Raw genomic sequence first — 25,464 nt, 5'->3', positions numbered from 1 at the left:
TCATAGATCCGATCCAGTTCGCTCTCGGGGGAGTTTCTTGCCCGTTGCATCATAAGCTTCAAATCTACAACGAAACTTTTAAACGGTTCCCCTGCCTGTTGGTATCTTGTCCGTATGGTATCCTCTAGCCGCTGATAATATTTTGGGGGCAGGAAAAAGTCCAGAAATTCGCTGCGAAATAGAAGCCACGGTGTTTGGTGCAACCGATAAGCTCTGTACCAGCTCTCTGCGCGGCCCGTGAGTAAACCGGAGATGTCTCGGGGTACTTCGCTGGTCTGTACGTTGTATGCAGCTGCTCCCTCTTCGACGCGCTCTATGAAGTGCACCGGGTCCGACTCCCCGTCAAAGCTAACTCCCCACATACGGAGTTTCTCGCGGGGTGCTCGGTTTGCAGAGGTCGTGGCGTTGTGTGTGGCTCCGGGGTCAGGGCTGAAGTGCTCGGGTCTGGGCGAAGCGATTCGACTGGGCACGTTTAACTTCAGAACTCCTTCCTCCGGCATCGGGGATGTGGCTCGCGACTGGCCCTCCTTGGGGGACGGCGCCTCCGGGTATATTGCTTCCAGCTCGGCGAAGCGGCTCTGGATGCTCGCGCTGTGGCCGACTTCTCCAATGAACACCGCCAAACGCGCTCGCTGCTCTGCCACCGTTACTGTCTGTTGCAACCCAAATTCTTCCAGTAATGCCTCCAATTCCTCCTTTCGCCGGAACGAGATCCACCGTACGCCCATCGTGGTAAGCTTGGGTTCACTTTCTGACGCCCGGATGACTTCCCGCGGTTTGTCGCCAATGACTCGCGGCCTGCTATCTGCGGGGTTGGGATCGTGGGGTGCGTTCCCCGGCGGGATCTCCTCGTGGTTTCTCTCTGTTGCTGACTTAGTCTGCCTGTGCTCGCGGGGGTCCAGTGGCAGCGGCCAATGGCAGAACCTTGCTTACTTCAAGTAATAACAGCTGCGTCAGCCAGTGTATACGATGCGTAAAATCTGCGTTCGCCGTCGGGGTGAGGTCTCCCGGAGCCTTTTCTTGTTTCTCCTTTCCTTTCGTCTAAGCTGCGCCAGTAATGGCGGGCCCGCGTCACCAGTAGTTTCGATCTGTAGCAGCTGCGTCGCCAGTGGGAAGCGTAAAAATTCTAGGGGTGCCGTGATGCACTGCATCGACTGCTCGGCGACGCGGAACAATGGGTAGCGGAGCGAGGGAAAAAAAAAAGCTTGGTTGCCGGCGCTTGGGGTACCCTTCTGGGCGGCTACGGGCACACGGCGGATTTACGGGTCTTTAGGCCGTAAATTTGGACACGCCGGCTCGTCCTCCTCGTCCCTGTTCGGGCGCCAATCTGTAAGAAACTTTCTTGGGCTGGGGTAGACTCAGTCTGCCCAGGATCCTCTACAGATAAATTTGTAGATATCAGAAAGACGAGGTGGGGTCACTGGCCTGTGCCGGCCGGGAAGGGTTGCTACGCGGACGCCAAACAGGAGTGCTTATTCGGAGCTATCACCAACCAAATAAGTCCTTTGGCTCTCCGCTGGTTCCGTGGGTTACGGGCGTCGGCGGCGAAAGGGAATCTTACAGACTGGGGTCACCTGTACCCCGCCTGCGTATACTGGGTGCACTTACTCTCGTGCCAACTAGCGTCAGGGTCGCGCGCTGGTTCCGGCGGGAAACTGTACGTTTATTTGCAGAATATGACCAGACAAATAAGCGGCCGGTTACCGGCGCTGGTACCGACGGAAAAGAACAGGGCACTTATTCGGAGATATTACCACTCAAATAAGTACACTGCCTTCCGCTGGTACTGTGTGGCAAATTAGTAGGCGACACGGGACGGGTAGGTTTTCTGATTTTCACTTTATTCTCGGTATTGGGTCTTTACCCGCACTGTAGGTTGGTTTACTCTTTGCTTAACTTACTTCGCTAGTCCCTGATCTGGGTCCGGAGCCGGTGTCCTGGCGGTGATCTCGCTGGGTGACGGAGTCGTGAACCCGATGCGTTCGGGCGTAGAAAACGTAAGACCGCGTTCCGCCAGGTCCGCGTGTCTCGGTAGTGATCGCACTTAGGGGCTGTCCATATATTACGTAATCATCTAGGGGGGGGGTCCACCAAATGATTACTCTAGTGCACATTTTTCTTTTTTGTATGAAGAATTGATTACATGGGGGGGGGGGTCAAAAATCGTCGAAACTGTGATTACGTAATATATGGACAGCCCCTTATCGTAAAAATATTCACACGAGTATTCTTAAGAATATTTAAGAATATTTATCTATCGGCCTTCCTGGCACCAAAATACTAACTAGACAACACTTAAATACTAGACTTGACTATCGATCTATTCCTCCAGGGCTACGAGTCTTTTGTTTACTAAACCTAATAATGCCTCCGTGGCTGATTATCTTAATAGAGTGAAAAAATGTGGGGGGTCAGTTCGGTGACTCCTCACACAAGTCTAATGAATTTTATGAACTACCTGCATACTACGATTTCTTAACTACTTCGGGTTATATTTAAAAATATGCTTTTTATAAAACCTCATGAAAAAATAAGCTAAAAAAATCCGTCGGCAAACCGTCTACATGGCAGTGTTACCAATTACCTAGAACTTTAAAATACCAAATTTGTCAAAATTTCGGAGTTAGTTATCGAATTGTTTTGTTAACGAATTATATATTCAAAGGTACTTAGTATTGTAATTAAAAATAAAGCTTATTTCTGGTAAAAATTTCATTGTGAAAGAAGTTGTAGTTATTGAGAAATTAATACAAACAGGCCGCCTTTTGCAAAAAGTTGGCATCACTGTCGTGAAAATGTCCTATTTTTGCCAGGTAAAACGCCGGCTGTGAAGAAGAAGAAGACAAGTAAGTAAAAAAGGACAACATTTTTGTTTATTATTAATTTAAACTAATAAGCTTTGCTAATTTTCAGGGGTAAACAAGACACCATATTCTTCCATTCATTCGCGATAATATCGACATTGCCAAAGGATTTACTCAGGGCGGCCGCATTCTTGTGAAAGGACCTGGCTAATGAGTTAAATCTAAATAAACCAACGCAGCCGTGGCAAACCGCTGCTCAGGGCTGCAATATGTAGCCTGGCGGGTAATTCAAATTTTTAATTTTTTCTTTTATTATGTACAATATGCGCTTTAATCATATAGTCTTTTTGTAATTTTGCAAGAAAAACAAATTAAATTTAAAACTTATTGGAAAATAGTCCAAATAAGTCAAATAAAATTCGATAATTATTGAATATTCGATATTGAGTGTATGCATCCAGCCCTGGTCGTTTTTCGGTAAATTTTCCGAAAAAAGGAAATCTCTCGAATTCCTATGACATCAACGGCTTTGGTCGGTTGGTTTCTAAATCAACCGTCCCCAAATCCGTCGACGGTTTCTGTGACACCCCTGATGACCCCTCATTCGCCGCGTATTTTCAGGGCCATTTATCCCGACCGGCGCCAACAGCTCCAATTTTCTACATTTTCACTTTCACCGCCTTCTCCTCCAAGCAAATTGAAATTGATTAAGTCTTGGTATGCAATCCTCTTCGCTTTTGCGATACCTTTCGATTGGTGTATCACTCGTTATGATCAGATCAGAACATCACAGCAGATTTTCAATTCTGCGGCTATATAATAAGGTGTGTTTAAAGCACATATTTTTTTTATTAAAAGTCGTATTAAGGTGATTGTGTTTGTATTTAATAGTTATAACAAAACAAAGAATTTCATGTGAAAACAATATAATATTTGCCTCCGTGGCATAACTTATAACAACATCTTAATTTTAAGGTGTTTCATAATTATACGACACCATTGATTTTTTCCGGTTCCAATGATCAAACTTACCCGAAATTTTTTTCTGGTTAAGTATGTGGGATGGTACAAATTTCAGTTTATTTGGGAAAGTAACAGAATGTTTTTCAAAAACTTAAATGAATGAATGTTTCTTGATTTGACTTATTTAATTTCACAAAACCGACTTCTTTTCGGAACGCACTGGACAACCTCTTTACTGCTCGACTCGCTGAATTCTTATCCTCGCGTCGCTTCTTTTCGCTCGATGCTTTTTAAAATAATGTACTCGATTCTCTTTAATGTACTCGATTAATATTTTATAGTATTGGATAACAAATAATAATAAGAGCGCAATTCAAAATCAAATTAAGGTACTGGGCCTAAACCGTTGATGTCGCTGTTAATCTTAAGCTGCAAGGGTGATACACTTATACTAAATTCCCCAATCCTACAAATATAAACTAAAAGATTCGATTTTGAGAGTAATCCAGCTTTGGGCTGGATCTTTGATCCTTCTAATCTTCGACCATATAAATATAAAAAAAGTTCTTTTTCGAAGTCATATCCCCCAATTCGTCTTAACTTTTGTCTGGTCAATATTCTTAGCACTTTTGAATCAAATAAAAATCCCTTTCAGTTCACTACATGCACGAAACAGACCTAAAAAATCATTTTTTATAAACTGCCCTTTTAGAACAAAACCTGTTTTATTCCAAAAATATTTGATTTTGGCCGTCACTTTCTGTCAAAATGCAAAAATTTGTTCTTCAAAACCTTAATAAACTTTCCACATTTCACGATTGGAACATTTGAAATGCGATGCCCAGTCTGCGCCACGTTGAAGTTTTTTCGACATTTTTTCATACGAATTTGTGTTTTTTCTCCATGGGATTTCATTAAGGGGGCGCAGATTGGGCTGGATTACTCTTAAAATGGAACCTTTTAGTTTATATTTAACCAGAAAAAAAATTTCAGTCAAGTTTGATCATTGGAACCGGAAAAAATCGATGGTGTCGTATAATTATGAAACGATCGCACATAACCGAAAAATAGACTATATTTCGAAAAATTAGCGGTAAATCCTTAAAAAGAGGATCAAGGACGCGTGGTATTTTTTTCGTACACATCATACATTGTTCTTTCGATCTGCGTTTAAATGTTTCGCTTTCTATAAGCAACAACAACGCTACAAATTTTCAAAGAATAAGTGTGTTGGTGTCGTATAATTTAGAAACACACCTTAGTAGTCGCCTTCGCACACTCTCTTGGTGCGATTCGTCACTACGTGGACTGCCGTCCACAGTGATGTGTGACTTAAAAAACTAATTTCGGTTTTTAGATCTTGCATTTTTTCAACTTTTTTAACTTTGACAAAATGCAGCTTCTACACTAATGACTGAAACTCAATGATGTATATAAGAAAGCTAAAGAACTTTTTATTGTAGAATGAGTCTTTGGTGGCCGGGGTTTACTTACATGGCAAAATATAATGGCTTGACCAATGCTTATGCATCCGTAGATATTTTGAATAGAGGTATACTTTCCATCTTCATTTTTGCATTTTACATAATATTGCTTTATGTTATCCAGGGATTCTTCCTCTCGCATTAATCTAAAAAATTCATTGTTTATAAAAAGTTAAAGAATTATAAAAGAAGAGATAACGATATGCTGGACTGCTTAAAGTTTAAGATTTTGAATGTTACAATTTTTTTGAATGTCTTCCTATATCTTTACTCGTATACACCCAATTAAGACATTATTTTAAAGTTAATAGACCAGAGCAGGGCTGCCTTCTTTATGGCAGTGCATTTTCGAAAACAATTAAAAGAATATCACAGACACGCGAGTAACGACACACACGCAGTCATGATAAGGACAACACCATTTTGCATTCTGAGTTGGGAAGAAAAAACAGTTCAATGGAATTGTTGCTGGCTTTACTTGCTCTTATCTATTACGGATAGCGACTTTGTGACTTTACAAAAACAAATGTGCACCGCGTGTATATGGGCTGAGCCTGGATCATACAGATTTTTCAATGTGATTAAATAAGTAACGCCAACGCAAGACCTCGGCAGAGTTGAAAAAAGTGAACTTCAGTCAACTATATAAGTGCTATATAACGTAAATTCTCGAAAAACAAAAGATATAACGTAAATTCTCGAAAAACAAAAAATTAAATTTTTAAATAGTCCGCTCTATTGTCCGCTCTATTGTCCGCTCTAGATGTCCGATCGGAGCTCGCTTTTACCATGTTCAAGATATGCATTTAAAAATACGATTTGGAAAGGTTAATGTCAATCTATATTTTCATATAAAGTAAGAAAACTGACTAACAATATTATTTTAATTTTTATTACATTCTAATAACTTTGAACTGATTATCTAAGATGCCGTTTTACCAATTAATACCGTGTTTTTGCCAAATTTAGACCCGAAATGCTCCACACCAATTGATTACAAACTCCGTTAGTGTTGGAGCCCAAGATCACGAAAATACCAGTAATTTTTTTTTGATGGCACAGTTTTTTTAAAGATTTTCTTTTTTTGTTTCTTCTCTATAATGAGACTAACAATAAGTATTTCAAATCTTAAGAATATAACTTAAATTACAGTCATGTAGACTGAGTTTAGACTAACAGGCCCTAATTTTTAAAGCTGGGCTGACAGATCATTTCGATGTAGACGAGTTTTGTTCGAAACCCGTGTTAGGTTCCTTGCGAGATTATTTGGGAGCAGTGTAGCTTATTATGGTAGGCCGCTTTCTGCTTTGATATTTCATTTTTAACCGGTGCACTATGGGAAAAAAGTCTATTTTTTTGGCATAAACTCTAGTTTTAGAGATACAAATTAGAAATTTTGTATATATACTATTAAGATAAAGCTGTAATTTCGGTTTTTGTTGCTTTTTGAATCGGACCATTGTTTTCATCCACCGCCCACGCCGCATATTCAAATTATTTGGCAGGGATTTTAAAAAAATTGTATTTGTATTGGTAAGACAATAAAATAAGTTCAGTTTACGTTAATTTTTAAAATTTGTCAAAAAAAAAAATTGGTGACATGTACAAGAAAAGTGAAATATTCCGGCCTGTTCCAGTTTTCACTCGGAAGTGAATTTGTTAACATTATCGGATTTCCCGTTAACAGTACTAAATTTCCCTTATTTGTTAGGGTCATTTCATATTATTTCCCTTTGCAGTTTTGCAAGGCTCCCGACAGAATAGTATTAAAAATCAGTGTGGGGAAACACAGTGTTGCAAACTGCTAGAGCATACAGAGATGCCAAAGTCGAAAAACACCCTGTAGTTCGCCGGGACTGGTCCCGAACTAGCGAAATCGCCATACACCGGGGGCTTGGGACTAACTCCCGTTCATACCACCCGCAATGTAAATTTCTATCCACTTTTACCACGGCATGTCCTAGGCGGTGGTCATATGGCGAAGTTCTGCATTACCTTTCGCCACAAAAGGGACCGATAGGTGGTCCCATATTATACCCCTTTTCGCCACAAAAGGGGCCACCTATCGGACCATCTATCGGACCACCTATCGGTCCCTTTTGTGGCGAAAAGGGGTATTAAATGGGACCACCTATCGGTCCCTTTTGTGGCGAAAAGGGGTATGAAATGGGGTTGGTGTTTTCAATACCAAAAAAGCTGAATGCTATGAAACTTCCCAAGAAAAAATACTTTTTGTTAAATTAATTTATTGTATTATAAGTAGACAATTTTTCTATTTCTTAAATTTATATTTATTGAACAAATTCCTCTGCTGACACGTTTTTGTTGAGTGCCTCATTGTTGTTATTATTTGATTTGGATTTATTTTTAAAAAATCGTTTCTTTTGCAACTGAATTGCCTTGGGAATCAATATTTCTGCATTACCAGATTCTGAAACAATATCTAAAAAAAAATAAGATTTTAGTGTTTTAAAATAAAATGAGAACAGAAACTAACTTCGGCAAGCCAAAGTTTTAATACCCTTTCAGCTTTCAGGAATAAAATTGTGACTAGAAAAGCATAAATATAAAATAAGAATAACCAATAGTTAAATGTAGACTTATTTCACGCTTTTGAAACTTGAACCGACAGACAGACGGACATGGTTAAATGGATTTACTTTATAGGTTTGAAAAGGTCTCCTTTACTGCGTAACAAACTTCTGGACTAAATTATAATTCCCTCTGCATGGGTTTAAATATATATTTTTAGATTTTGTTATACAAGCCTGTTTACATCAAACCATGTTTTAAGATTTTGTTATACAAGCCTGTTTACATCAAACCATGTTTTAAGATTTTGTTATACAAGCCTGTTTACATCAAACCATGTTTTAAAAGTGAAAAGCAGAAAAAGACAGAAAGAAATAGGATTAAAGACAGATGGCATTCTAAGTAAATAGATTGAAATTGAATCAAGAAACTAAGTGTATTATAAAAAATACAGTTATAAAAATAACCTACCGTGAAGTGCACCATATAAATGTGTAAAGGAGTTTACGGCTTTTTTTCCAGAAAGGCCTTTAACATTAAATCCCACAACAAACTCATCCGTGAGAGCCCTCCGCAAGTTTTTTAAACCCCCTTCTGGCAGCAACAACGATCTCATGGCTTTAATCTAAAAAGGAAGAAAATTTCACTAAAATATTTATATCAAAGAAAAAAGACTTACGTAGGAGTCCTTTGCACCACTATTTCTCCTTCTCCTCTTTAACAAATCGACGAATGTGCCTGTTGCTGTTCATGGCTAAATATCACACATTATTAGGTATTTCACTTGCACAACTCATGGTGTTACTCACCTGTTGACGACACTTCAGATCACAACAAAATATAACACTTTAAATGTACAATAAGACAAATTAAATACAATGTTTACAAAATTTGGCGCAAACGTTGGGTTAGTGATGGTAGCGGGGTTGGGTAGTTATGGCAATCCGTTACGACTAATATTGCGACTACCGATATCGTATAATCGATGGCAATAAAAACATTCGCTAATATTATTTTTGTTACGTTCTATGTATATAAAATTAGGTACTTATATATTTATTTTTTATATCTAAGCACCAATAAAATCCGCTTGTTATGGAAGGAAAGAAAACGTTTTGCTGCTGAACCACCGCTATTGTTAAGGGGTTATATACCTTTTTTTTTTTCAAAAAAACGAATTTTTTTTTTGGCTGAATCTTAATGTATATCCCCTAGAGAACATCTTCCCAAATTTTCATACAGATCCGAATAATAGTTCGATAGGAAAACAGCGTTTTGACGCGCTCGACTTCAATAGTTGCAACGTCAACGTAAAACTTTGAATGCGATTATCTCAAAGTCGTGTTTTTCCAAAAGTGCTTTCGCTGTGACCACGATTGCGCAAGAACTATTCGATCGATCTTCTTCAATTTTTTTTTTAATTATTCGTAATGATTGTTCCGAGTTCGTGAACGATTCAGTTTTTATGCGCCAATTTAAATTTCGCAGATCAGAATTTTTTAATAAAATTTTTAGAACTCGAAAAATCAACTTTTTGGAAAAATTGTTACTGTATGCAGAAAAAAGCAAATATTCTTAAAAATAATCGTTCACGAACTGGATATAATACTATACTAACTAAAAATTTTTGGTTTTTTGATATAAGTTGACCTGCTGGACTTCCATCGTGGTCACCGCAAGCCGCTATAAAAAAAAAAGGGTTCCGAAAGAATTGCCATAACTTCGTAAATTATTCATATTTTTTCAAGAACAAAGGTTTGTTGTTTCGATAAAAACATGTACTATCAATAAATAATAACTTCACTGTCATAAAATAATTGCTACACACCAAAAAAAAATCCAAAGTTCCCTCAATTTTTTCGCTCAAAAAAGGTATATAACCCCTTAAAAATATTGCTGCAGCTAAATTGCTCATTATTTAATATAAATAATATAAAAAAAATAAAATTCTATCATTTATTATTTTATTTTATCTCATTATTAAGTTTTTATTTTATTATTTTAACTTTTTTTAAATTTGTTTTTTATATAAACAAAATAAAGTTGTATTCGTTATTAAAATCATTATATACTTGTCAAAAATTTCATTTTACAATTTTTTTAACTCCTATAGAAGTGTTCACATAGAAGTGTTCACTCTCCGATAACTCTTTTGCTCTTGTAAAAAATACACACGCCACCTATTGACCCTTAAGGGACCACTGGGTGGTCGATCCCTTTTCTGCCCCGAAAGTGCCACCGGCCCCCTTGAGAACTACAGGGCAAAGTCCCTATCAAATGTCCCCGTTCAAATTTCACACGAAATAATGTGGTATTCCGAGCCAAAACACTTATTTCGTTAATTAGGATAAATTATCTTTCTTATAAATAAACCATGAACCTTATCGGATAAGTTTAGAATAAGTCCCAACAAAATACTTATTTATATCCGTACCGTGACAACTCTAGGCCATTTTTACCAAATCGGAGCGGAATTTAGAACAAGGGCGGCGGATTTCATTAATTGTCAAGGCTAGAATTTACCGGGTTTTAAGGTGCAACCACAAAATAATTATTAATAAGTCATATATGCAAATAATTTTGATTCCGATGATGCAATTAGGAACATAAAACATCAAGGAATATCATAAAAATATTATTGACTTATAAAGTTATCGCGGAGTTTATTTAAAAATTTAATTTTTATACTGCCGAATTTAAATCCGCCTGTCATATGCTTGGCGGAAAGTTTCCGTGTGAATTTTTCGGAAGTTAACAGAGTAACAACAGAGGGAAATTCGATTTCATGCAGTTCTTTCGGAAGTGAGTCTTGGAACAGGTCTGGGAAATTCGAATCCGTGTGAATCTTTCGGAAGTGAAAACTAGAACAGGGCTGTATATCTAAGAGCAGATGCCAATTTTAGCTTTAACGGGGGTCCAGCTTCTTTATATTTGAGTCCTTTGCAGCCAGGATTTTCACTTGACTTGTCCCTTTCCATGAATTCAATTTTTAAGATTAATAAAAGCCACTTAGATTGTTTTTTTATATAAAAAAATTTTTTTTTTATGTTTATAAGTTGCTGGATTTAAGTCATTTTTTTTAAGAAACGTGCAAAAAGTTGCAATAATGATTAGTTTTGCGATATTAAGGATACATTTGGTAATAACTTTGCGTTTTTACCTTTTTGCAACTTTGTGCCATTTATAAGTTGTACACCACGGAACACAATCAAACTTGTTAGTTTTAAGCTAAAAAGATACACATTTAAAACAGTTCACAGTTGGACAACAAGCCATAATAATCAAAACATGTAATCTAAGATACATTTATAAATACCTTTGCTACGATTTGACATGATCAGAAATAATAAACCATTTTGTTGCTCCACAAAATAAGCACTGAAAGTTTGCAAAGATTTTTCACTAATTTACGCATACAACAAAGTCAATCAAACAGCTGACTTTGTTTGTTTATCAACCCTATAGTGTTGCTAGTAAAAAATCTTAGATAACAGTTCTTGGCTAATTAGGGTATGTAAATTCACAAAATATATTTTATTTTTAAAAATAATTTGTAAAATAAGTTTATTTTATGCCAAAAAAATTGACTTTTTTCCCATAGTGCGGTGGTATGCTTAGATCCCTGTGGATGTTTTCGGTCCGAACATACCATGGTGCCCCAGTAATTGTTCGCAGGATTTTTGTGAGCGCTGTATGATGTCAATGTTGCTGTTGCTCGCATCCCGCCAAAGCTGGGAGCCGTAAGTCCAAATGGGCTTAAGTTGTAGAGAAGAACTTTAAAGTCCAGACACAGGGATGATCGAGAGTTTATAATCCAGTGTAGGCTGCTAGCTTTAAGTCCGAGGTGTACTTTCTTGCATTCAATGTGCCTCCGCCAGCTTAGGCGCCTGTCGAGGTGTACGCCGAGATATGTTACATCGCTGGCTTGGCGACACGATTGTCTACTAAGGTTTAAACTTATATGTTTACACTTTTGTTCATTCATTTTGTTCTAATAGTCACTTCTCAACTACTACCAAATGATCAGCTAGTTGAGCTGTTGCTCTTTTTGGTCATCTCGAGCGGCTCAGGACTGCGGTGTCGTTAGCAAAAGTGGACGTAGTCAATCTCTCGTTTGTAGGGATGTCTGCTGTGTTCATTTATCATTTTTGGAATTATTAGGTCGCCCCCTGGAGCCTAATGACTTTAGCAATGAAACAAAATCGGGTTAATTGAAATTTCAGAGCTAAGCAGCGGTGGTCGAAAAAAGTTTGTGGCGGCGCTTGGCTGAAATACATTTCCTAGGTGTAAAGCAAATGTTTCTGTCGCACTGTGGGGCGTCTAGAACAAAAAGCCTGCCAAAATAGTATTTCTTTTTTTAAGATTTTCCAAAATGTTGCAATGCAACTTTAAAAACAATTGAATTCTCTATACAAATCAAAAAAAAGTGATCTGTGATGAATGGTTATCCCACTAAAGATTTTTAAACTTGTATTTTCGAAATAGAATTGTAGCCAATAAAAAAAAAAAAAAAAATTTTATACATCTTTGAAATTGTTCTGAAAGCGCGTAAGGGCTTAAGTTGTATTTGCAACGATTGAAATTTTAAGAGCAACCAATTCTTAGAATATTAAAAAAATACAAATTTTAAATGCATAATTACTAATTTTTTTAAATTTATTAAAAGTGGTCCAAAAAAATTGGGTTTTTTTTTTTATATTCTTGGACGTAAAGTAGTGTAACACTCTAGATCCCCGTTTAATTCTTTTTTTTTTTAAGTTTAGATATTTAACTACAAATTCTGAAAAAATTAGCCTGCCCTTTTGTGCCTCTTCTGAGAAAACCCCAGTTTAAGTTAGGAAGAAATGTTCATCATTTGAAATATCGTCAGCCCTGGTTCATCCGCGCGCCCTAACATCATGAAGATATTTTACTTATGTGAAGTATTGATGAAGATAATGATAAATTAATAAAGAAACTTTGGTTTTAAATTTGAAATTATGTTATTTTACTAAAAATATAGATATGAAATAAATACCGAGTTCTACCAGATTTTTTTTTAAAAAATGCTATATTTCCTTGATTGATTCTATGACACCTATAAGATATCATTGACCAATTTAAAAAAAAGGTAAGCATAGAGTTAAAATGATAAATAATGACTTAATCCCGATTTATATGAACCAATATTGAAATTGAACCGAAAAATCCTTCTTTGTAATATGCGTTTACATGGCAGCTAAGATATAGTTGACCGATTTGAATAATTTTTTTTTTCTAAAATCAAGTTGTCGGGAGCAGACAAATCTTTACAGCCAAATTAATATTAAAACGTAAACAATCGATTGATATCTATTGCACTGTAAACTCCAGCTGCCAGCATTAACTGCTTTCTCACTCTCTCACTCTCTCGCTCTCTTGTCGTTGTTCTTTTTCTTCGTCGTTGACATTACTTTTGTCACTTTGGTTGGATGCTCGTTGATCTGAAGAGATATACATTGTCGTCGTCGTTGTTGCCCCGCAGTTTAAACTCAAATAAATATATATTATAACGATTAAATATACGAGTTTGTTATTTGAATAAGTAAAGCTGCCAAAAAGCTGGCAGCGTCAACAATGGTGACCCCGACGTGATTGTGGTTATGGAGTTTGTTGAAAAAATTTAAATTGGAAATAATTTTGGAGCCCAATAAAGTTTATAACAGCCAGTGGATTTACCAATAATTGGATCAAATTTGTTCACCAAACGGAGACTCCGTTATTTTGCACGTCTTCTTTAACGCTGTTTTGGAACGGTTCAACTGCAAACACATACATACATACCAACATAGGAACAAACTTCAATGCGTTTGTTGGCGCTTGCACATACAGTCTCCTGAAGAAGTTTTCGTGTCGATGTTCTACACAATCATAGATAACGATCCCGAGTTAACCAACATCGAAAAGCTGCAACACTTGCGTTCTTGTCTACTTAGCCCAGCGCTGGATGCCATACAGTCGTTAGATATATCGTCAGCCAACTATCCAGTGGCTGTAGATCTGCTTAATAAACGGTATTCTAATAAACGTCTTGTTTTCCAGTCTCACATAAAGGAGATACTTGGTCTCAAAAGGGTGGACTCTTCGGCAGCACATAAACTTCGGGAGTTTTCGGACAAAATCAACTCACACATGCGGGCTTTGAATTCGTTGGGATCAGCTCAGGAAATTGCTGACTCCATCATCATTAACATGCTCTTGCAAAAATTGGATTTTTCCACGCAAACTGGTTGGGAAGAGGCCACCTCCATGGACAAAATACCCTCGGCGAAGGAATTTTATGATTTTTTGGAGAATGCATTTTGCAATGAGTCTGAGCATCCCATTCATCTATTTCCTAGGTTTGAACATTTATCTCCCTCCTTGCGGCATGCTGAGATCAAAAAGCTGTCTCTGTGCTTCAACTGCTTAAAACGTGGGCACCATACTCGAGCTTGTACAAGCGGAAATTGCCGCGTTTGTGGAAATAGGCACCACACATTACTGCTTTTTTATACAAACTTTTCGCAGCTAGCAATTGAAACTGATTCTGCCATTATTTCTAAAGTTAACGCCTCCAGTTCACAGCCAACTACATCTCTAGTCTTTCAAGGTCAAGCTTCTGATTTTACGGCCACTGCTGTTGTAGTCGTAATCAGGTTTATTCATTCCATACAGGGCATTACTTGATTCAGGCTCCCAGCTGCATCTTCTAACTTCTCGTTTCGTACAGCAGTTACAGTTAAAAATGACTCGCTCAGCATCTTTGGTTTCGGGACTCGGTGAGACAAAAGTTTTAACTGAAGGATATACCGTCGATATTTGCTTAAAATCTCAGGCATCTGATTATTCGGCGTCCCTGTCTGCACTCATCACGCCTACTATCACTGATAATCAACCAAGCATTGCCCTGAACATAGAAGACTGGAATATTCCTTCAAATATCCAACTAGCAGATCCCTTTTTCCACAAGCCTAAACGGATAGACTTACTTATTGGAGCTAGCATGTTTTATGAATTATTATGTGTTGGGCAGATTAAACTGATCCCTGGGCTACCGCTTCTTCAGAAAACTCGCCTTGGTTGGGTCGTTTCTGGAGGAGGACAAAACCATTTTAACACAAAAACTTTGACTGCTTGTTGTGTTTCAAATGGTAAACTAGAGGATCATCTTGATGATGTTGTTCGTCGGTTTTGGGAGTTAGAAAGTTCAAATGAAGCAGTTTCCATCCGAACAAAGGAGGAGCTTGAATGCGAAAGGCATTTTGGCAGCACGTTTGTGAGATTAACTACAGGTGAATACTCGGTTAATCTGCCATTCAGTTCCAAATCCATTAACTTAGGCGAGTCATACGCGCAATCGCATCGTAGATTTTCGTCAACCTCACCTTAAAGAGCAGTATTCATCATTCATCCATGAGTATTTGGATCTTAATCATATGTCTCTATTTGACCCGGTGGATATACAGTGGGGAGCAAAAGTGGTTCCATGTTCAGAATATGCATCTTTGACAGATCATAAAACGTAAACCAATGAAGCAAATGAAACAAACTTTTTTTTTCTCGATTCCTTATTTAATTTGTAAGAAATAAACTTAAATACCTCAATAATACAAAAAGAAATGTAAGAGAGAAAATTAAAAAACAAAAACAGAAGGCATGTACTCAGTTTTGCACCTTCCGTTATTCGCACTTGTTTTTGCTCTCCCTATTTTCTTATCATCAATACTTGCAGATTTACCGTGTTATGTCTTTTTCACTTATGATTCGTTTTCATAATGAGGAATATCGCACATTTCTTATAGTTCAAAGTAGATTTAATGAATTAAGAAATTAGTCTCCAATTTATATCTGTAAAATGAAGAAATTATCGCGAGGTACCGAAAATAGTATTGTTTCCATGACTAAAAGTGGTTGTTCGACACGCACAATTGCTGAGAAGCTGAAAATTAGTCAGTCAGTGGTGGTCAAGGTGAAAAAGAGACAAAATGTTTGTTCCGAAACCGTATTGAATGGTCGCCGCCGCCTTCTAACGGACTCTGACGCTCGACTTATGATGTCCAACATGAGGAAGGATAAGCTTTTAACACCAAAAGAGGCTTCTAAGGAGTTAAATAAAACCGTTAGTCGATGGACAGCCAGAAGAGCACTGGGTAGAATTGGATATATCGCTTCTGTTAAAAAAAATAAACCAGCTCTATCCGAGAAAAATGTTAGAGCTCGGTTAAAATTTGCAAAGACACACAAAAACTGGACTATAGAAGACTGGAAACGTGTTATCTGGTCGGACGAATCCAAGTTTAACCGTTTCCAGTCGGATGGCAAGCAGTATTATTGGCATAGGCCCGGTGACAAGCTTCAGAGACATCATGTAAAGCAAACCGTAAAGCATGGAGGAGGAAATATAATGGCTTGGGGGTGCTTCACATGGTGGCACGTTGGGCCGTTGCACAAAATTGATGGGATAATGCTAAAAGAGGACTATTTAAACATTTTAAAAACCCGTCTTCCCAATTTTCTCGATAAGACTGCCTATCCTGAAGGAGAAATCACTTTCCAACAGGATGGGGATCCCAAGCACACGGCGAAAATTGTAAAAGAATGGTTGGCAAAACAAAAGTTTAAGGTCATGGAGTGGCCAGCTCAAAGTCCCGACCTCAATCCAATTGAAAACTTATGGTCAATTGTGAAGCGACGGCTCGGGCAGTATCAATCGGCCCCATGCAACCTCCACGATCTCTGGAGACGCGTGGAGATTGAATGGAACCAAATTCCGAAAGAAATTTTACAGAATTTAGTTGAGAGTATGCCAAAGCGCATAAAAAATGTAATAGACAATAAGGGTCTTTGGACCAAATATTAATTTGATATTTTTTTTACAATTTTTCATAAAAGGTGCAAAACTGAGTACATGCCTTCTGTTTTTGTTTTTTAATTTTCTCTCTTACATTTCTTTTTGTATTATTGAGGTATTTAAGTTTATTTCTTACAAATTAAATAAGGAATCGAGAAAAAAAAAGTTTGTTTCATTTGCTTCATTGGTTTACGTTTTATGATCTGTCAAACATGCATATTCTGAACATGGAATCACTTTTGCTCCCCACTGTACATCTGTGTCGGTACTTTCTCCCACATCACTGCGTTATTAAGGAGGACAGTTCAACAAGCAAACTACGTGTGGTTTTTGACGGATCGGCTGTAGCTTCATCTGGTCAATCCCTTAATGATACGCTGTTGGCAGGCCCAGTTATTCAAGCAAAACTATTGCTGCTCTCCCGTGTTCGTATTGCTGTTCTCTTCTTACACGTTGCGCTGTTGTTGCATGATGCAAAGTTGCTAAACTAAAATCGTTGTCTTTACTAGTAGGTCTTGCAAATACAAAAATTTTATTTTACCACTTCGTGAAGAATTGATGAAGCAATATGAGGATAATTTTTTTATTCGGAAACCGCGTGTATTCCGGCGTACAGAATTTTTTTAAATTTAAATTTTCTCAAAAAATACTTAATTTTAAAATTAAAAATTTTTTTAAATATTTTTCTGAAAGATATTAGGATGTCCCACAAAGTTGCATACCAAATATTAAAATAACTTAAACGAGTCTCAAGTGCTGCATAACTGAAAAATCGGAGCTAATTTACAAAAATATTTTTAAAAAATAAACGGTAAGAGTTAAAAAAAAAAAATAAAAACCGATCCTTATATTTCAATCCTCTATAAAAAAAAAAGTTTCGATTGATTCTTAGATTTGACCAAAATTGGCCTGTCACGTTTCACGTGGAATGAGCCCTTTCCTAGACTAGTATTAGATCCAAAGGGTACCATAGAAGGTCATGGGTTTTGTGATGCCAGTATTGGAGCTTGCGTGTACATTGTCTCAAAGTCTGTTCGTCATTTGCTGTGTTCGAAGTCAAGAGTAGCTCCGTTAAAAACGATTACCGTCCCAAAGCTGGAATTGTCTGGAGCGTTATTGTTGTCTCAACTAATGAGTTCAGTTAAGCAGATTGGATGCTTCAATGGAAGGTACTTTTGTTGGAGTGATTCATCCGTGGTTTTGTCTTAGATTAAAGAGAAACCTTCAAAATTTAATGTATTTGTCGCCAACCGAGTGGCATCTATTCAGGAACTAACAAGCAGCATGAAATGGCGGTATATTCCCACAGATCTCAATCCTGCTAACATCCTTTCTTGGGGAGCCACTCCTGATCAGGTTCTGCAATCCAGACTTTGGTTTCATGGTCCAGCCTTCCTTAGTCAAAGTGAAGATAACTGGCCTGCCTCTTGTTTCCTCCAAAAACCATCTACTGAACTTCGAAGGAACGTATTGTTGGTCAATTCTGCTTTGGATTACACGACGAACTGCAAGTATATAAATTCATTTCCTGTCATGCAACGAGTTTTTGGATACGTCTCGAAATTTATTCGCCGTCGTCGTCATTATGGGCTTTGCGTTTCGGATGTTAAACATGGAACTGAAATTCTTATTCGACTTGTTCAGCGTGCCCATATGTGGGATGATATAAAGGAACTGCAAGCTAAAGGAGTTGTAAAAAAGGCTAGCCCAATCGCGTCGCTATTACCATTTCTGGATGATCATGGCACTTTGGCGGCAGACTTCAAAATTCGACACTTTCATACTACGCTCAACATCCAATAATTTTGCCTAAGCACTATCCGATCACATTGGCTATCATTCGAAGCTTTCATGAACGGCAGCTGCACGCCGGACCCCGTGCCTTGCTTTCCAATTTGCGCTTGCAGTTTTGGCCCATTGGAGGGTTAAAGAGCGTAGTAAGGGTTGTCAGTAAATGCATTAAGTGTTTCCATGCTAAGCCAAAATTGATTGAACATGTCATGGGTAAAATCCCGAAGGAACGACTAACAGGATCCCGAGCATTTGAAGTTAGTGGAGTCGACTACTGCGGTCCATTTTACAACAAGTCCTCTGTTCGCAGCACGCCTCCAGTAAAGTGCTACATCTCAGTTTTTATTTGCTTTACAACCAAGGCTGTGCATTTAGAGCTTGTTCAAGACCTAACAACTAGCTCGTTTCTTGGTGCACTAAAGCGATTCATTGCTACGCGAGGCAAGCCTAATCAAATTTGGAGTGATAACGCCACAAATTTTGTAGGCGCAAAAAATGAACTGCAGGAGCTAATTCGATTAGTTTTGAGCGACTCTCACTCTGCTGCTATTAGCCAATATTGTCTGGCTGAAAATATTGACAGGCGCTTCATTCCTCCTCGACGTCCCACTTCGGAGGTTTGTGGGAGGCAGCAGTAAAATCGGCCAAGCATAATTTTTATCGCAAAGTTGGAACTTCTTTGCTCAGATTTGAGGAACTGCGGACCTTAGTGTGTCAGATTTCTGCAGTCATTAATTCTCGGCCTTTAGTTTCGATTTCAGAAAGCCCTGGCGATCTAGACGTTTTGACTCCTGCTCATTTTCTTCTTGGTGGACCTCCTGAGGCACTGTTAGAGCTGGACGCCTGTCAACGTGTGAGCCATCTTCAGCAAATCTTTTGGGCTCGTTGGCGCGAGGAATATCTGACCCTGCTGTAGCAACGCTCCAAATGGCACCTCGCAACTCGACCTCTTCAATTAGATGACCTGGTCTTCGTCAAGGATGAGAATCTTCCTCAAATGCGTTGGCCGTTGGCCCAAGTGATCGGCCTTATTCCAGGAAAGGGTGGAGTATTTCGCGTGGCAGACCTAAGGACTTCTACCAGCAACAACATTCGAAGAGCAATGAACAAGCTTTGCCTTCTGCCTATAGATGATGCTGTTGAAAGGGACTCTTTCAACGGGGAGAGTATGTCGGGAGCAGACAAATCTTCACAGCCAAATTAAAATTAAAACGTAAACAATCGATTGTTATCTATTGCACTGTAAACTCCAGCTGGCAGCACTAACTGCTCTCTTACTCTCTCGCTCTCTCACTCTCTCGCTCTCTTGTCGTTGTTCTTTTTCTTCGTCGTTGACATTACTTTTGTGACTTTGGTTGGATGCTCGTTGATCGGAAGAGATATACATTGTCGTTGTCGTTGTTACGATTAAATATACGAGTTTGTTATTTGAATAAATTAAGCTGCCAAAAAGCTGGCAGCGTCAACACAAGTTAAATAAAAAAAAACAAGAAAGGAAGTTAACTTCGGCCAGCCGAAGTTTATATACCCTTGCAGGTATGCCTACTTAAAATTCTGTTGTTTTTACATTGACAAAAATCAAAACGCCTACTTTCTACAAAGTTACAATAGTTTTTCTACTATTTTTTTGATTATTCCTATGGGAGCCATAAGATATAGTGGTCCGATCGGGCTCGTTCCGTCATATGTACTACCTGCAATAGAAAGAAGACTTTTGGGATCTAGCTATCATCGCGATAGCTTTAAAACTGAGGGACTAGTTTGTCTTATTCCTTTTTTGAGTTATACACTTATGTAACGAGTAACGAATCCTTTTTCTTCTTCATGTTCTGGTTCTGCCTGCGTGCAGCATTTTCTTTCAGTCTCTAATAAATCGTCAAACCGAATAGGTTATGGGCCCAGGACAGCAAGAAAACTACTGTGTAATAGTCGAAAAGATTATACGATAATTAGAGATTCGGTGGTGTTTTAAAAAGATGAACAAGATGAGTTCGCAATACTCAATAGAAAAACTTGATAGTGACAATTATAGTTCGTGGGCAGTGCAGATGAAAAGTCTGCTGGTACACTCAGAACTTTGGTCGATTGTGTGTGGTCGTGAAATTAAAAACGAAAGTGGAACGGTTGCGGAGCTGGCAAACTTTGATAACAAGGATGAAAAGGCCCTCGCGAGTATTTTGTTGTGTATAAAGCCGTCCCAGATTAATTATGTTAAACACTGCAAGTCATCAATGGAAGCTTGGAAAAAGCTGGCTAGTGGACCAGCGCGTAGAATACAGTTGTTTAAACAGTTGCTGTATATGAAGATGTCAGAGTCAGACAGTATCGAAGTGCATTTGGGTAATTTCAGTGATGTCATCGAGAAATTACAAGAGATCGATCAACCAGTCCCAGATGAAATGGCAGGGAGCATGATGGTTCACGCTAATGCGAACGAGTACCTGTGGGGGGAAGCGATAATGACTACGATGTATTTGAGGAACCGATCAGAAACGTCTCCATTGCCAGACATGACTCCATACGAAGCATGGTTTGGGAAAAAGCCCAGCGTATCCCATCTTAAGGTGTTTGGTACAAAGGCAATTGTGCTAGGCAAGACAAGGAAAAGAACATTTTCTCAGAAAGGCATAGAGCATATCCTGGTTGGGCATTCAGAAACTGCCAAAGCGTATAGACTCTTCAATCCTGATACGCAAACTATCAAGGAAGCCAGAGATGTGGTGTTCCTTGAGCACGATATAACAAAAAGCGAGGATATATGGATATGGATATGGTGAGGAGAAAAATGGCGGTCATGATGGAAATCTTGACGGAGACGCAAGGACGCAAGGAACGAACAGTCGGGGGCCGAAGATGCTGAAGACGAGTTGGTTGATAACGTCGACAGAGTTCAACGAGGCCCAGGTAGGCCTAAGATAATTCGCACTAGAAGGCCAGGAGTTAAGGAGGCTTTGAGCTTGACACAGGCTGAAGAATGGAAGGTTGCGATGCAGAAGGAGTATTCTCAACTAAAGTCCACCAAGACATGGAGTGTTGTAGATCTTCCTCCTGGTGAGAGAACTATTGGATGCAAATGGGTGTTTGCGGTTAAAGGAGACCAGTACGGCAACGTAGAACGGTTCAAGGCTCGCTTAGTCGCAAAAGGTTGTGGACAGGAGTACGGCATAAACTACACAGAAACATTTTCCCCAGTGGCTCGGTATTCTTCCATCCGATTGGTGATTGCACTGGCGGTCGAGAACAAAATGTTTATGCATCAAATAGACGTCTCAGCTGCGTATCTCAATAGCGACCTACAAGATGTAGTCTACATGCGGCAACCGGAAGGGTTCGTGGACACAGCGTATCCAAAAAGAGTGTTGAGGTTGCACAAGTCTTTATACGGTCTGAAGCAGAGTGGGCGTGAATGAAACAAGAAATTGGATGATACTCTTCAGCGTATTGGTTTTTTACAATGTACCAGTGAGCCGTGCATTTATACCAAGAACCACGGCGAAAAATTTAACTTAATTGTTGTATATGTCGATGATCTAATTATTGATTGTTCCAGAAAAGAAGACCTTGTCGACATAAAACTTCAAATCGCACGAGAATTTGCAGTAGTAGATGGCGGAGAGCTGAATCACTTTTTAGGCATGGAGATCGAGCGGAATGGAGAGACGGTCAGTGTGGCAATTGGCCATAAGCAGTATATCGACGGGCTGTTACGAGATTATGGCATGGAGAACTGTAAGCCGAATGCAACGCCTTTGGAGGTTGGTTATCAGAACCTATGTGTTTTGGAAGACTGTCCACGAGTCAACCAGAAGCAGTATCAATCGCTTATTGGATCACTGCTGTACCTAGCAATGACTACGAGGCCAGACATTGTTCATTGTGTGGCAAAGTTGGCTCAGAGGTGCAGTGACCCCCATAAGGAACATGAGGTGGCCGCTAAACGCGTCCTTCGTTACCTAAAAGGAACTTCGGACTTGAAGTTGCACTATGTTCGAACTGGTGTGCCTGTTCACTGCTTTGTGTATGCAGGTGACTGTACTGACCGCAAATCGTTCAGCGGTTGGGCGTTCTTTATGGCTGGAGCAGCGTTTTCGTGGGAGTCGAAAAAGCAGAGCATCATAGCACTCAGTAGCACGGAGGCTGAGTATGTGGCGCTTTCAACAGCAGCTAAGGAGGCTGCTTACTTGCTGAAGCTGATATCTAAGATGGGTTTCGAGACGGCGCCAACATTGATGATCTACAGTGACAATCAGAGCGCACAATGTTTAGCTAAGAATGCGAGTTTTCATGCTAGAAGTAAACATATAGATATCAAGTATCATTTCAGAAAAGATTTGTATAAGAAGAAAGTCATTGATATTGAATATGTTCCAACCGAAGATATGATTTCAGATGTGCTAACTAAAGCCCTATGTAAAGTTAAGCACACAAAATGTATTACTTCACTAGGGTTAAACTAAAAAAGAATCTCTTGAATTGAAAAATATTTGCATATGCACCACTGTATGTCTTATTCCTTTTTTGAGTTATACACTTATGTAACGAGTAACGAATCCTTTTTCTTCTTTATGTTCTGATTCTGCCTGCGTGCAGCATTTTCTTTCAGTCTCTAATTAATCGTCAAACCAAATAATTGAAAAAATAAGAACCCTTTAAGAAATTTTTTGTATTTGTTTTCTTGAAAAAAAATTTGTTTTTTCTTAAAAATTTACTACAACAAAAAAATTTTACTTAAAAAATTTACCTTATGAGGTTTTTTTACTAAATTAATTGCCTTTAACAATACCTCATCAAAAGATAATCGCTGTCGTCGTCACTGCGGGCCCAAGAACCCTAGGAGTTTTTAATCGGAGTGATTCTTTCTATCGGAGGGCTTAAATTTGAGTGAGCCTTCCACAAAGCATGCTTTGTACTGGTCGGCGACAGTTTCTCGATGTACCGGCGCTGCGAAAGCTATTCTTCTTGCGGGCGGCTTCATTAAGGAGTTGCTTCGAATGAGGCGATCTGCAGGATTGCCAAACGCGCCGTAGGCGCGTGGTTTTTCCCGAACCAGTTGTTCGATTTGCAGATTAGTTTTGTATTGGCTGCTACGCACAATTGTTCTGGTGTTCAGATTTTGGCTGCTGCCACGAGGACCGACTCCAGGGCATCAGCACAGAAGTCGATGTCATTCTCAGTGTTAAGCTGTGGTGTAAACTTACGTACTTTTTGTACTTTAGCCAGTTAGTTCAATGCGAGGTCAGCCTGAAGGGGTGCTCGATTACTTTGGGACTTTGAAGGAGAGTTATTAAAACAGGCGAGTGATCCGATGATGTGTCCGATAGCGATTTGGCGCTTACTAAATTTCTTGGGATGTTCTTGGTCACACTGAAGTCAATTAAGTCAATTAAGACATGGTCGAGTTTGTTGTTCAAATTTATGATTGCTTTATACAGTTGCCTTCATTTTGGGGTCCCGAGTCTTGATCCCCAGTGCGTGTGCTTGACGTTGTAGTCTCCTCCTGCTATAAAGCGATCTCCGAGAGAATTGTAGAAGTCCAAGAATTGCTCTTCAGTTATTGTAAAACGCGGAAGGCAATAGACAGCGGCTGTAGTAATACTGCCGTTGCCTGCTTGTAATTTTATAGATGTAGCCTGCAAATAGTTTGTTGCAAACCTATGGTGAAAGAGGTGATTAATGCGTTCCCTGATTAAGAACGCAAAACCGATGTTTGTTGACATTTAAAATTATGTGGCCTATATTATTTGACCGACCTTTATTATTTTCGCTGAAATCTACTCTCAATACATCACAGCATTCCTAAAAAATAGTCCCCATTGTCAACCATTGCCCATGTCTTTGGAATTCGACGCCAAAGTTAAAAATTCCAAAATTATCAAGTTTTCTCTGATGAAAAAAGAAATCTGAGAATTGAATCTTAAATGGAACTAAATTTAACTATTGTTCATTGTATGCTTTAATTTCGGCTTAAAAAGTTTTCGTGAGGACATTTTATTGGATTTATTAAACGAATTTTGATTTTATTATCTGCTCTTAAATGCTGTCAAATCTTAAATAAGTCAAGGCATCCTATAGAATACGAGTAAACATGTATGTTTCTCTATGTATGTTCAGTAAACGTATTTAATTTCTTAGTTTTAGAGCTTGCCATGAATTATTCAAAATTTGCCTAGAAAGTTGGCCACATTCAGCTTAAAAGATCTTCAAGCTGCCGCTTCCACTGATGATAGGTGTCCTTCAAATGTATCATCTATAAGAAGCTTTTTAATTTCGGGACCGGCGAACACTCCCGCTTTTACTTTGGCATATGAAAGTCCTGGAAATATGGACAACAAATGGGCAAATGCAGCACCTTCTTTATTGAGGGCTTCAACGAAATTTTTAATAAGTTCAAACCTGATGTGCAGTGGTGGCAGAATAATATTTTCTCGTTCTACCAAAGGCTTGAATTTTATATTGGCCTCACCAATTACATCAGTTGTTCTGGATGGCCATTTCTTTTTTTTTAATGCTGTGCATCTGATCGGCTGTCTCAAAGGCAAAGAAATCAACAGTATTTTGTATATCCGCCGTGCAACCCATACTGCATCGCAACCACTTAAAGATCTGCGCATATTTTCCACTCAAAATGATCGTATTGTATATATTTAAGAAGTCTAGCCATTGTGTCATACGTTTCTTTGGTGCTAACTGCGTGTGCGATTGGAATAGATGGTTTCGAATTTCCATTGTGCAACAAAACTGCTCTTAAACTTGCTTTGCTACCATCGATAAAGAGTCTCCACTCATTCGGATTATGAACTTCTTGGAGCTGATGAAACATTGCAGTAATGTTATTGCAAGTATTGTTATTATTGTTATTTTTCCATCTATGTTAATGATTTACCCAATGTTCTGTCCCCAGAGCTTGCAAGGTTCGGTCAACCTTTTCAAAGTGTTGGAAAAAAACCTGTCATTTAAAAACTCTATAAAAACTGGGAGTGATCTAACACATTCAAAGGGTTTTTGCTTAACAGATGTTACGCTCAGAGTTTTGGTTTCT

At 38.7% G+C, this 25,464-nt stretch overlaps 1 protein-coding gene and 2 long non-coding RNA genes across 5 annotated transcripts in view; 1 reads left to right on the top strand and 2 right to left on the bottom strand.

Moving 5' to 3' along the window:
- Positions 1-25,464, bottom strand: part of Dbp80 (putative ATP-dependent RNA helicase Dbp80) — a 254,168-nt gene that overhangs the window by 116,805 nt on the left and 111,899 nt on the right. For all 3 annotated transcript variants that reach the window (XM_070216342.1, XM_070216341.1, XM_070216343.1), the window contains one exon: positions 5,262-5,397. In XM_070216342.1, the coding sequence (XP_070072443.1) occupies positions 5,262-5,397 (136 nt within the window). The remainder of the gene's footprint in view (positions 1-5,261; positions 5,398-25,464) is intronic.
- LOC138913277 (uncharacterized) lies at positions 7,508-8,753 on the bottom strand. The gene is made up of 4 exons (XR_011418942.1): positions 8,593-8,753; positions 8,463-8,537; positions 8,255-8,408; positions 7,508-7,694 (listed from the first exon to the last, which is right to left on the bottom strand). It is a non-coding gene; the product is annotated as an uncharacterized lncRNA (long non-coding RNA).
- On the top strand, positions 18,581-19,646 carry LOC138913279 (uncharacterized). The gene is made up of 2 exons (XR_011418945.1): positions 18,581-18,682; positions 18,736-19,646. It is a non-coding gene; the product is annotated as an uncharacterized lncRNA (long non-coding RNA).

This window comes from Drosophila takahashii, chromosome 3R (assembly GCF_030179915.1).
Source record: "Drosophila takahashii strain IR98-3 E-12201 chromosome 3R, DtakHiC1v2, whole genome shotgun sequence".
Lineage (NCBI taxonomy): Eukaryota > Metazoa > Arthropoda > Insecta > Diptera > Drosophilidae > Drosophila > Drosophila takahashii.
Note: the sequence above shows the minus strand (reverse complement) of the source record. Positions and strands in the feature narration are given on the sequence as shown.